The sequence below is a fragment of the Leuciscus leuciscus genome (genome assembly GCF_965113295.1).
Source record: "Leuciscus leuciscus genome assembly, chromosome: 19".
Lineage (NCBI taxonomy): Eukaryota > Metazoa > Chordata > Actinopteri > Cypriniformes > Leuciscidae > Leuciscus > Leuciscus leuciscus.
Window position 1 is genome coordinate 16,176,812 of NC_138743.1, and position 12,349 is coordinate 16,189,160.

A 12,349-nucleotide genomic window follows, 5' to 3' on the forward strand; every position below is an offset into this window, starting at 1 on the left:
CCTGTTTTCCTCAATTTCCACGACTGTGTCATCGACCTGGAACCGGGTGAGTCAGTACCCGGTTTCAAGAATACCTGAGCTGATGCTTTGTCCCGACTCCACGCTCCCTCTGACACTAATGAAGACCCTGAACCAGTGCTTTCCTCCACTCTTTTTGTCAATCCCCTTCTGTGGAGTATTGATGAGCATATTGCAGAAACTTCCAACTGTGAACCTGCCCTCCAGATTGTACATGTGTTCCCAGGCATTTTGGAATTCCAGAGGACATTGTGTCCGACCGTGGTCCACAGTTCATCTCGCGTGTGTTGAAGGCTTTCTTTTCACTCCTCGGTGTGACTGTCAGCCTAACATCCGGGTACCATACGCAATCCAATGGGCAGAAGGAGAGGAAGGTGCAGGAGATCAGCCGCTTCTTTAGGACCTGCTACCAGAGCCACCAGAACTCCTGGAACCAGTTCCTCGCTTGGGCCGAGTATGCCCAAAATTCCCTGCAAAAAATGCCACATACTTTATATGCCACAATAATGTCACAGATCAGCCGGCTCTCTACCACCCAGCGATCCCAGTCATCTGAGTACTAACCACCTGCCCCTGTCACCAATCTCACCGTCATCAACGCACTATATAAGCTCAACATAAATCGACGTTTGGCCTTGAACTAGGAAAGAGACTCCTACCTGTTATCCGATTTCCCAGTGTGCTTTCCTGATTCTCCACGATAGTTTCTGAACATATCTACCTGTGATATCTACCTTGCCTGCTGGTCCAGCCTTTGAGGTGTGTGTGCTTCCCGTTTTTCCTGTCGATCCCTGAGAGACAAAGTGTTATTCATCTCCTTCAAGCTTCTGCATTTCATATTTTTGCCTCTCCACTCACCTGTTCACTCCCGGTTCTGCCCTGAATTCCAATTAAGTTGTTTTGGATTAATTTAACCTTTGTTCAGTGTATATTTCCTGACAATGCAATGTTATAATATTCAAACAACTTTTTAAAACCAGCATACCACTGACAAATGAGATTTTGGTTCTCTTATTTACTAGCCTTTGATTTCCGTATGTAAATTGATATTTATGATATTAAAATGTATTTACCCGTCCTTCGGATGAGACGTAAAACCGAGGTCCTGACTCTCTGTGGTCATTAAAAATCCCAGGATGTCTTTCGAAAGAGTAGGGGTGTAACCCCGGCATCCTGGCCAAATTTGCCCAGTGGCCTCTGTCCATCATGGCCTCCTAATCATCTTCATATACTGATTGGCTTCATCACTGTCTCCTCTCCACCAGCAAGCTGGTGTGTGGTGGGCGTTCTGGCGCAATATGGCTGCCGTCGCATCATCCAAGTGGATGCTGCACATTGGTGGTGGTTGAGGAGATTCCCCCTTCTATGTAAAGCGCTTTGAGTGCTGAGAAAAGCGCTATATAAATGTAATGAATTATTATTATTATTATGATATTTAAATAATTGTAAGATGTATTGGGGCTCCCCTTTAAGTTTGCTGAGGCCCCCTAGTTGAGATGTAAATGTACCATTTGTACCAACAAATGTACCAAATGTTGAGATGTACCATTTCTGTGCCACATGGAATTACAAAAATAATGACTGACTGATGTCGAAAAGGTTCCTCAAACACTCATGTCTGTTATTGGTTAGACAAATATAGTCCCAGCACTAACTCACATCATTGGTTGACCCAGTGTGGCTATGTTGGGCTGCTCAAACAAAAATAACAATGCTTTAATAGTGGCACAGATCCAGTTTACGCTGTTCAGTTTTCAAAGGCTAATTTATAATTTCACATATCTTTTTATTTTGAGGAATTATTTTAACACCAAACAAATTACACACATCACCTTTAAATACATAAAAGTGGCACTTTAAAAAAACAACTCAATTATGAAGATAATTGAATTTAAAATACAGTTCAGAAGCTGGATAAAAAAACTAAGCACACAACACTTTTTTAATCTACAAGCAAGCTCTTATTTTACAAGAACATGAAACTCAGCAACAATGCCCAATTGCCCATTAAGCCTGTTTCACATCACACACACACTGTGCATAAGCAGCAGTGTAACAGCAGTAGAAGGTGCTATACAGAAAATACAGTAGTTTCTTTGTTTCAGACATAAATTATAAAATGGCTATTGCGGTTGTTGGGTCATTAAAAATTGTTACAAACTTGATTGTTTAGTTTAGTTTAGTTTAGTTTATTGGTTTATAATAATGTGGACAACCTCTTTTTAATGAAAAGAGCAGCTTTAGCCTCTACGGCTAATTTCCAGCTGTAGTCCCCAGCCAGTTGTTAATTGGCATACATCAATGAATACATTACAATTAAGACAAGGCTTAAGCAAGAGCTTAGACAAACAAACAAGGTGGCACAAAATTGAAACAGACAAGCAAGCACAAATTGCAAAGACATAACAGCAGGTCAAGCAATAAACTAGAGAAAATTGACACAAAAAATAATCATGCAAAGGCCACATTGAAGCACATACAGGACATAGCATTGAAGCAGCCAGCAGAGATCAAGTATTGTGAAATCTAATTTGCATGATGGGGGGTAGCAATAGATTCAAATGGCAATTCATCTACTCAGAATGGAACAACAAAGATTCAGTCTAGATTTCAGATTTACTGAATAGAGTAAAAAACAAATAGGCCTGGTTTCACAGGGTTTAGATTAAGCCAGGCCTTAGTTAAATTAGGACAATTAAGTAGCTTTTATAAATGTGGCTTAGAAAAAAAAAACCTTACTGGTGTGCATATTTTAAGATATGTCAATGCAAGATGCTTTCAGTTAAGACAGCTCAAACATGCACTTTAGTCTGAGACTAGGCTTGAGCCTTGTCTGTGAAAACGGCCAATTGTGTTTTTTGTGTGTCAGTCACTGTATGTGGAACTTGCGCCAAAGCAGAAAGAAGACATTTTTCCCCAAACATTGTATGCACAAGTAATTTGCTCCATGTTACAAACAATTGTGTGGCAAAAATAGGCTCAGTGACAAAACTGTACTTTCATCTATGCTTATATGACTGTGCTGCTAATACACACAGTGTAAATGATGTACTAGCTGTTAAATGGGTAGTTCACCCAAAAATGAAAATTCTGTCATTAATTACTCACCCTCATGTCGTTCCAAACTGTTTAGTAAGACTTTTGTTCACCACATGGAAGATCTTTTTGATGAAATCTAAGAGCTTTCTGTCCCTCTGACAGCTATGCAACTGACACTTAAACTAATCCATATGAATTGAGCAGTTCAGTCCACATTTTCTGAAGAGACTTGATCACTTTATATGATGAACAGATCAATAAACATTGATCAGCGAACATTAACAGAAGCTCAACCGAACCTGCTTGACGCATGAGAACAAACCTCTTGCGAAAGCTCAGCTATTAACTACAGCACGCGTAACATGAGAATGAACCTCATCAGTTTTGCACATCAAGCGAACATGCTCGAGCTTCTGCTTATCACAACCAATGTGTAAGTTGATGAATGTTTATATGTGACTAAAAGCCTAAATTCAATCTGTTCATCATAAAAGTGATCGAGTCGCTTCAGAATATTTTGGACTAAACCACTCAATTCATATGTATTAGTTTTATGATCTCTTTATAAACTTTTTTAAAGTGTCAGTTGCATAGCTGTCTATGGAGGGACAAAAAGCTCTTAATTTGTGTTCTGAAGATGAACGAAAGTCTTACAGGTTTGGAACAACATGATGGTGAGTAATTAATTAAATAATTTTCATGTTTGGGTTAACTCACCCTTTAATATGGGTGCTGGAATAACTATTATCAATTCAGTTCAACAGTTTAAATCAATTTTAAAACTATTCTTAAATAAATTTAAATGAGTGTATTGCTTTGAATGCAACAAATAACTTTTTAAGGACAATTTACACAGCATTTTATTATGCTTGTGCACGAACAAGGCCATTTAAAACTCAAGCATTGACTTTCACCAGTTCAATATACTATATTAAATACACTGCTTAAATTTCATTCATTTCTTTCAATGCAGACCTTTCAAGTAATTCATGAATTTTCAGTCTTTTCTGTGCTGCATTTTAGTTCATCTGTCAGACACCTACATTCCAGTTGTTGTTGCCTGGACTCACATATAGGCCTCAAGTGTCCTTCCCATCACTGTCCTCCTGCAGTTGGGTGGCTGGCAGGTTGCCTGGATATTCTAGAAGGGAAATAGGGGTCTCCTTTGCTCCTGTTTGCTCCCTCTCACGTCTTGTGATTCCTCTGCTGCTTGCCTTCGAAGACACTGTCTGACCTCGGAACAACTGAGCCCGACGTTGACAGAGACCCACTTTACTGAACAGTATGAAGACATCTCCTTGGAAGGCCTTGGTGAAGATGGCATAAAGGAACGGGTTAGCACAGGAATTCAGAGGGTAAAAGAGCACCAAGAGGATCTTGGAGTTTGACACAGTGATGAGCGGGTGGTCCAACGCAGCTGTCATGGCATACAACGAAATGGGTGCCATGCAGAGGAAGTCAGTAAAGATGAGTACAGCCATACGCTTGGCAATGTTGGTGTCTTTGTTGGCAGACTGATGACTGGGGTTGTGAACAGCACAATAGATCTTGATGTAACACCCACAAATGACTACAAAAGCCAGGATGTTAAGAACAAGTACACATAGGATGTAGATTTGGTCCACAAGTGTCTGGGTGTCCATGGGCAGACAAATGCTGACTTTCTGGTAGCTGCTGACCCCAATGAGAGGCATAAGAGCCAATAGAAGGCAAAAGATCCAGCCCACCAGCATGATGACTGAGGCATGGGACAGACGCAACTTACGGTCTAGCCGCATGGCGTAGGTGATGGCATACCAGCGCTCCAGGGTAATAGTGGTCAGTGTGTAGACCGATAGTTCACTAGCAAAGACGGAGAAGAACCCAGCTAGGTTGCATCCCAGACCTGTCTGCCAATCAATAGCATGATTATAGTATTCAGAACGTGTGTGAAGGTCCACGGAAGCAATGAGCAGCAGGTAAATGCCCATGCAAAGGTCAGCAAAGGCCAGGTGGCACATTAAAAACCTTGAGACAGACAGTTTATAGTGGCTGGTGAGCAGCACCAACAGTACAAACAGATTGCCCAACACAGCAAGCAAACTGACAAACCACACAGACACTCTTAGAAAGCTGAAACCCATGATGTCCTCACAAGGGTTGAACTCATCAGGAGCAGGGAAACAGGCAACCTCCTCTCCCTCCTCACACACAATGTAGTCATAGCGACTGTCAAACTCATGGCTGGTGTCTTCCTGGGGGTTCTTCAGTGTTTCACCAAAGCCCACATCATCATCTGGGTGTCCGCCAAAGTAGGTGTGGTAATGCAGGCTGCTGTAAAAGTCCTGGTGGTCGTAGGTGTCTCTGAAGAGGTTATCTCCCGAGTCAATGCCAGGTTCCATGCTGCTGTGCAGGCCAGGAAATGTAAAAGTTCCAACAGATCTCTTTTGAAGTTGATTATACCTGGCAGTCAGGTTACAAATTATGTCCTCTAAGTACCTGCCATTTAAAGAGCAAAAAATCCTTATGTTTGCATGCCAGAAAATACACTTTGAAAAGGAAGGTCTTAAAGCTTTTTGCATTTTGACTACATCTAGTCAAATATTTTGAATCTTTCATAAAATTAGACAACCAATTATATGACACAGTTCAGTCGTAGTCAAAATACTACATGGATTGGAATCCAGATCTTTACTCATTTAACAAACACTCATATTTTCTTATTTTTTTTTGCAATGAAAAATCAAAACCACAAACCCCCTTTTTTTCTTCAAGTTCTTGAATGCACAGCAGTGGCTGGGGTAGGTCAGGTCTGCAGTAATTAGGTGTCTGAAGGTCTTGATCGGTGGTAGTTTTTTGAGGGCCCAGACATTCCGAGCACTGAGTTCTCGAAGTGACTCCAAGCCTCTGGTTGGGAGGGAAGTGACAGCCGATTCTGAAACATCACTAATAAGAAAAAAACAAAATAGACATTCAAAGAAAGACTAAAGCAGCGTTTCCACCGCAGGAACTTTCCCCAGGAACTAGGGACCTTGGGGTGGAACTCGGTGTGTTTACATCGCAGGAAATAGTGTCTAAATGAAGTTCCGGGTAAAAATTTCTTCCCTCAGAAAGTTCCTACTTGCGAGGTAGTACTTTTTCAAAGTTCAGGAACTTTTGGGGGTGGGATTTGGGCGCTGAACATGCTGATTGGTTGAGTTCATGCAGCATTTTATTTCAACCACTATATTTAAAAGTCTGTTGCGGTGCGTGCTGTAAGAGTTGTTTGCTATTCGAATCAATAATGGAGTTGAAAAAATACGACCGAAGGACCGGCGACGAGGTTCAGGGCTTTATTAAGCTTAAATTCATCTGGGTGAAAAAAAAGTTCCTGGGTCAAATTGTTCCGGGTAATTTCGGTGTAACAAACTTAACAAAATGCAACAAAATTCCCTAGTGTTGAAACGCTTAGGTTGATGTTCTTTTCAAATGTGTTGGCTATTTGTTGCAATGTCTTGCCTATTTGCAAGCTATATTATCATTATATGCATCTAATTTGAATTTTAATAATTTGAAGCCATTTCTAAAATGAGCCATTTTCAAATGTGATTAAAAATCTGGTCTACATGTAAACAGTCGTATTTGATTCTCAGCTCAGGTGGAGCATCAAAGTGGAACTCTGATTAAGTCACCTGTTTACTCAGTCCGTGGGTTTATGTAACAATTACAACACATTAACGGGTTACAAATAGATATGCTATTTATAAACACATTTCACTTCACTGAATCAAAAGCAGTGGTTTTTCAAAAGCTTTTGTCAACATTTTGTAGACCTCTTAAGATACTTTTAAGACCGTGGACATGCAATAACAACAATGTTCAGTTGCGTTGATATAATACCAATGAGAACTAATACTAGTGTTGTTGTCAGTGCATTTTGCCTCGATATTGTAAACAGTTTATTTTTGTATGAAAGTAAGCAGGTAAAAAAAAAAAAAAAAAAAAAGGATTACAAGGCTATCTGTGCCATAGGCTTTGCAGAGTAAATGTAGCCTTAGGTCAAGCTGTGGTTCCTGTTTTGTGATGTGTGAATGGTGTTGCTGTGTGGAAAATTTTTTGGTTACATTTTATTTTGGGGTTTCACAAAAATATCCATTATAATATGAGTTTGTTGTTGTTTCTGTTTTAAATCGATGTTCCAAAGAGTCTATTGTGCAACATGAGTTTAAAATTAAAGGGGTGGTATAATGCCCTTTTCACAAGATGTAAAATAAGTCTCTGATGTCCCCAGAGTCTGTATGTGAAGTTTTAGCTCAAAATACCCCACAGATATTTTTATATAGCATGTTAAAATTGTCAATTTTAAGGGTGAGCAAAAACACACCGTTTTGTGTCTGTCCCTTTAAATGCAAATGAGCTGCTGCTCCCAGCACAGGGGGCGGAGCTTCAACAGCTCATGTTCTTTTACCTCACACAGACATGCACTGAAAATGTCTAAAACGTTTAGCCTTTTATGTTCAAAGATGTAGAGACTCAAGAAGAAGTGATAACATGTAGAAGCAACAGGACATTTCTGAATGGTTAGTTGATGAATTTATGTAGCTTATGTGTAGTTATCTTCTAGTCATTGATTAGTATATTCTGTCTTGATAATCTATAAATCGTGTTTCGAGGGCGGGGTTTATGTAAATTTTAGGGTTGGTGATGTCACTAACCCGGGAGGAATGTGGTGTAGTCTCTACCAGCCGTTTGTTGTAGTCCTTAAAAAGTGATTTCTTTAAAGGGATAGTTCACTTTGAAATTAAATTTTGGTATGTTTTAGCTTACCTCAAGGTGTAGGTGTCTTTTTTTCCGCAGTAGTTTCAATTTTGATATTTTTAGGTCAAACCGTTCTTGTCTGTCAGTCATATAATGCAGGTCGATGGTCACTGTCTCAAAGAGCATGCACAGAGTCCTACGGTTTCGCAGTAGCCAATGCGACATCTAGTGTATATATCTATACCCGCCCGCGCTCTCAGATCATTTGGACGCAGCTGTGTTCAAGAGGTAAAAACGATATAAATACTGTTCGTTTTCTCACACAAACCGCTCGTTTCGTGTCTTGTGCCATCAATGTGTACTTACGATGGGGAATTGTTTAATTTGGACGATGGGGAATTGTTTTAATTTGGACTCTGTGCATGCTCTTTGAGACAGTGACCATCGACCTGCATTACATGACTGACAGACAAGAACGGTTTGACCTAAAAATATCAAAATTGAAACTACTGCGGAAAAAAAGACACCTACATCTTGGATGCCCTTGAGGTAAGCTCAAACATACCAAAATTTAATTTCAAAGTGAACTATCCCTTTAAAAGCAAATATCTCCCTTTGCTTTGAACTTTGAGCGTTGTAACTTTGCAGATGTTGTTTATGCTCAAACAGCAACATTACACACTAACTAAAGTTAGAAAAGTGAAATCATAATCAACCACCCCTTTAAGTAAAAAAAATAAATAAAAAGAAAGAAAGAAAAAACACTTGCAGCCTGCTTATCTGATTTTGTCATTTTGAGATAGTTAGCCAGTGACCTCATAGCAATGATTTCACACTAATCTGACTCCTGAGAGGGTAGCTGTGGGGCCACATTATTAACTTATTAAAGAACTATGATTTCAGCAGGCCCACATTAGCAGTCAGATAAGCTATGGTCAACATTCAGACGAGAAGATATTTTTCACTTACAGAACAGTTAGTAACACCAATGAATAGGCTATAGCTTTACGAAGTCTGGATTGAACGGTAATACATAATCTTTGTCTAATCAGTAAAACAACTTGTTGTTTTGATGTTCCAATAGAGTGCAAGCATTAGAAAATGTTTTCTATTAAGAGTGTCAAAGAATAAAAGTGTTGTTTTTGTGCCTTTTAGTGCTACCTGTTCCCCAGAGGGACCTACAGACACTGAATCTCAAGTGCTTTCAGGAGAAACAAAAGGCACTCACAGGAGCATTGGCCCACTGCTAGTCCCAGCAAACATTCTCTCATCTAGCCTTGTCAGCTGCTTATTTCTATGCAGGTACCTGGAAAGAAAAGGAGTGAAAACGTCCAGTTAGAGGATTATAATATCATGTTATTGTGTAACATGTTACAATTAAATGTTACAATTAAATTATAGATTTTTCTGTGGTTCTTGTTAAGGCACAAGTATTTATTAGGGTATTTGTTCCCACAATATTTTGTGCTACTGAAATGAGTAATACCTGTGCTGCTTCCTGAGAAGTGCATAGTGATCATAGTTATAACTCGTAACTAATTTGGTACACTTTTAACTGGTAGATGGTAAAAATGTTTTAGGATTTTTTGATTATTTAAATGAGACCAAAAAATATGAATACAAGGCTTGGTAGAGGGGTCCACCTTTATAAGCAATTTAGCAATCTAGATACTGAGTTTTACTATTGCACTTTTATTGGTTGCATTTGTCCTGGTTTAGCAGTCCAATGTCAACATACAAAAGCACAAAGACATTAGCAGGAAATCACAACCTAAGTGAGTTGGGAGGGTGGAGGGGGAGGGGGAGGGGGATTGACACTAATATTCCTTATTCTCAGCAGAAAACCCTTGGGAGCAGAGGTTAATGATACAAGTATCCAGATTTGTGAAACATCAATAGTGAATAATAGTGCTCCCCAAAGTGTTCTTTCCTTAAAGACCCCCTGTGGTTTTTCATGTTGTTTTTATGTGGTGTCATTAATATGCTTTAATAATAATAATAATAATAATAATAATAATTCGTTACATTTATATAGCGCTTTTTCTGAGACCTCAAAGCGCTTTTACATAGATGGGGGAATCTCCTCAACCACCACCAATATGCAGCATCCACTTGGATGATGCGACGGCAGCCATATTGCGCCAGAACGCCCACCACACACCAGCTTACTGGTGGAGAGGAGACAGTGATGAAGCCAATCAGTATATGGGGATGATCAGGAGGCCATGATGGACAGAGGCCAAGGGGCAAATTTGGCCAGGATGCCGGGGTTACACCCCTACTCTTTTTCTAAGGACATCCTGGGATTTTTAATGACCACAGAGAGTCAGGACCTCGGTTTAACGTCTCATCCGAAGGACGGGTTTTAAGACAATCCATTCCAGTCCACAATCCAGTGAACCAAAGACAGTCTCAAAAATGCAGTTTAAAATTGCCGGTGTTTCTTGCGTCACAAACTACCTTGTAACCAATCAGGTCAACGTATGGGCTTTAGCATATCATCATTACTATGCTGCGAAGCAGAGGGGTCTAAAGAGAAGCTAGGTTATCCCGGTTTATTTTTCTGCTGATATGACAAATCGGGTACATTTAGGAATAGGCTTTAGCGGGTGAATTATGTATATGATGTATATTACAATGTTATGATGAACTGTATGCCTTTCTCAACTGACGTTCGTTGTTCAAAGCGTTTCTAAGGATCCAGATTTTTTAGAAGGCTATAATGCAATATAATAATTTTGTGTGAGTTATAGACCAAAATTTACGTGGTTTTCAGTCTGTTTCTCAGAAGACTTACAGTATACAGTGCACGATAATACAGTGCATGAGTTTTATGGACTTATTTTAGGATATTTTATTGCTGTTTTTGGAATAATGTATGGCAAGATGATCCGCTTAATCTGCTTAAGGATTCTTCAAAAGTTTTCTTTTAAAAATAAAATAAAATTTTGCAATGAAATTAAGGTGAGTAAAAATAATTATTTAAAATATTTTTTAATTTTTGGGTAGTTTTGGTAATTCTGTTCATGACCAATGCTTCATAAATGTGGTACATCAAACTTGTATTTATATGACTGTAGATGAACTTTCAGCAGTTTATATGTGTTATATACGTTTTTTTTAATAAAAAAGTTTACACTGAGTCCAGCTTTGTGCCATTGAAAGCATGATGTTGAACCTTTGTAATGCCATTGCTGTAGAGCCTCCTGTTGAATGAAAAGCAAGAAATAACAGTCATGGCCTCATACAAAATTCTTGCTAATAATAGTATCTACTTCTGGCTCAAGATTTTGACAATATACAGTACATGATTAAAGAGCCGACATGGAGATGCTCTTCATTTATGTTTGTACCAGAAACTAGAACAGGATTGAAAATAGTCTTCTGATAAAAGGGTTCATTTTCATTTAATCAACATAATCCCTCCAATGTACCTTATAAGTAACTATATAGTTAAAGCTGCAGTCCGCAGTTTTTCCTCTTTGTCGCCATTTCTGTTCGAAATCTGCAATTGCAGTTATTCGCGGAATTATCAACTTTACGTGGGTTGTACATCGGCATGGCACAGCGCGGATGAATCTAATGTTTTGAGGAGAATGTGCTGCTGTCAATCACCGCGCCGATGTGGATACTGTCATTCGCAATCACAGATTCTACTTTTTGGAAATATGACCAGCATAAGAATTTTCACCGGAAAATGTCGTCTGATCAAGCAAGTAACATCCACTTTTGTTCTGACCAACTAAGGGGAAAAAAGCATTGCAGTAAATCGCGCTGATTAAATCTAACGATTGCTTATCATATCACGTCAAACCGTGCAAATTATACTTTGTTCTCAAATTGTTAATGTTAACAACATCAGCATTGCATGACTACATTTAATGCCCTTCCGATATTTGGCCTTGTTTTCGCATGGGCTGGTTGCAGTCTCTTTTTTTCTCCGAAGTCTTTCGCGTTTTACAACGGGTGAATCTCCAGTTGTCACTGGTGATTGTCGTTTTAACCTTTCTGGATCCGCCATCAAATTGATAAGTTTAATTATATCAAGTACTGCGAGAAAAGGCTATAAATCTCCACCACCAACATCCTCACACGCAATATAGCCTACTAGCCTACTCCTCCTTTATGTGTACAGATGTGACGTAATGACGCAAAGACATGCTCGAATTTTCCGCAGAAATCCACCAGTACCACTGGAATTAAAAACATTATTACAAGCTTACCATTTTGAATCGAGCTACGGCAAGCAGATAGGTTTGAACACTGGCTGGTTATGTACTTGCTCAAAACATTATTTGGGATAATTTTTAACCCAAAAAAGCTACGGACTGCAGCTTTAAAAAAAAAGCCAACAAATGACAGTTCAATACATGTTTCTTTGTTAGCATGAAAAATGTGAAAATGAGGGAATGTGACAATACTTACACTGACAGCAGATCATTGGGAATGTGACAATACTTACACTGACAGCAGATCATTGGTAATGCCAACAAAAGCATTAGATGGAATTTCAGCAATATAGGGATTATCACTAATTTCTCTGCAGGAAAAGCACAAATACATTAAAAAGAATACC

At 39.1% G+C, this 12,349-nt stretch overlaps 1 protein-coding gene and 1 long non-coding RNA gene across 3 annotated transcripts in view; one reads left to right on the forward strand and one right to left on the reverse strand.

Annotated features, from left to right (window-relative positions):
• Positions 1–12,349, forward strand: part of LOC309482942 — a 212,103-nt gene that overhangs the window by 168,036 nt on the left and 31,718 nt on the right. The gene's annotated exons all lie outside the window — the stretch shown is intronic.
• The window catches only part of tshr (thyroid stimulating hormone receptor), a 68,577-nt gene continuing 57,792 nt past the window's right edge, over positions 1,565–12,349 (reverse strand). For both annotated transcript variants that reach the window (XM_082148468.1, XM_082148469.1), the window contains exons 6-10: positions 12,236–12,313; positions 10,911–10,979; positions 9,002–9,079; positions 5,794–5,982; positions 1,565–5,535 (exon numbers count right to left, since the gene is read on the reverse strand). In XM_082148468.1, the coding sequence (XP_082004594.1) occupies positions 4,137–5,535; positions 5,794–5,982; positions 9,002–9,079; positions 10,911–10,979; positions 12,236–12,313 (1,813 nt within the window). In that variant the 3' untranslated portion in view covers positions 1,565–4,136. The remainder of the gene's footprint in view (positions 5,536–5,793; positions 5,983–9,001; positions 9,080–10,910; positions 10,980–12,235; positions 12,314–12,349) is intronic.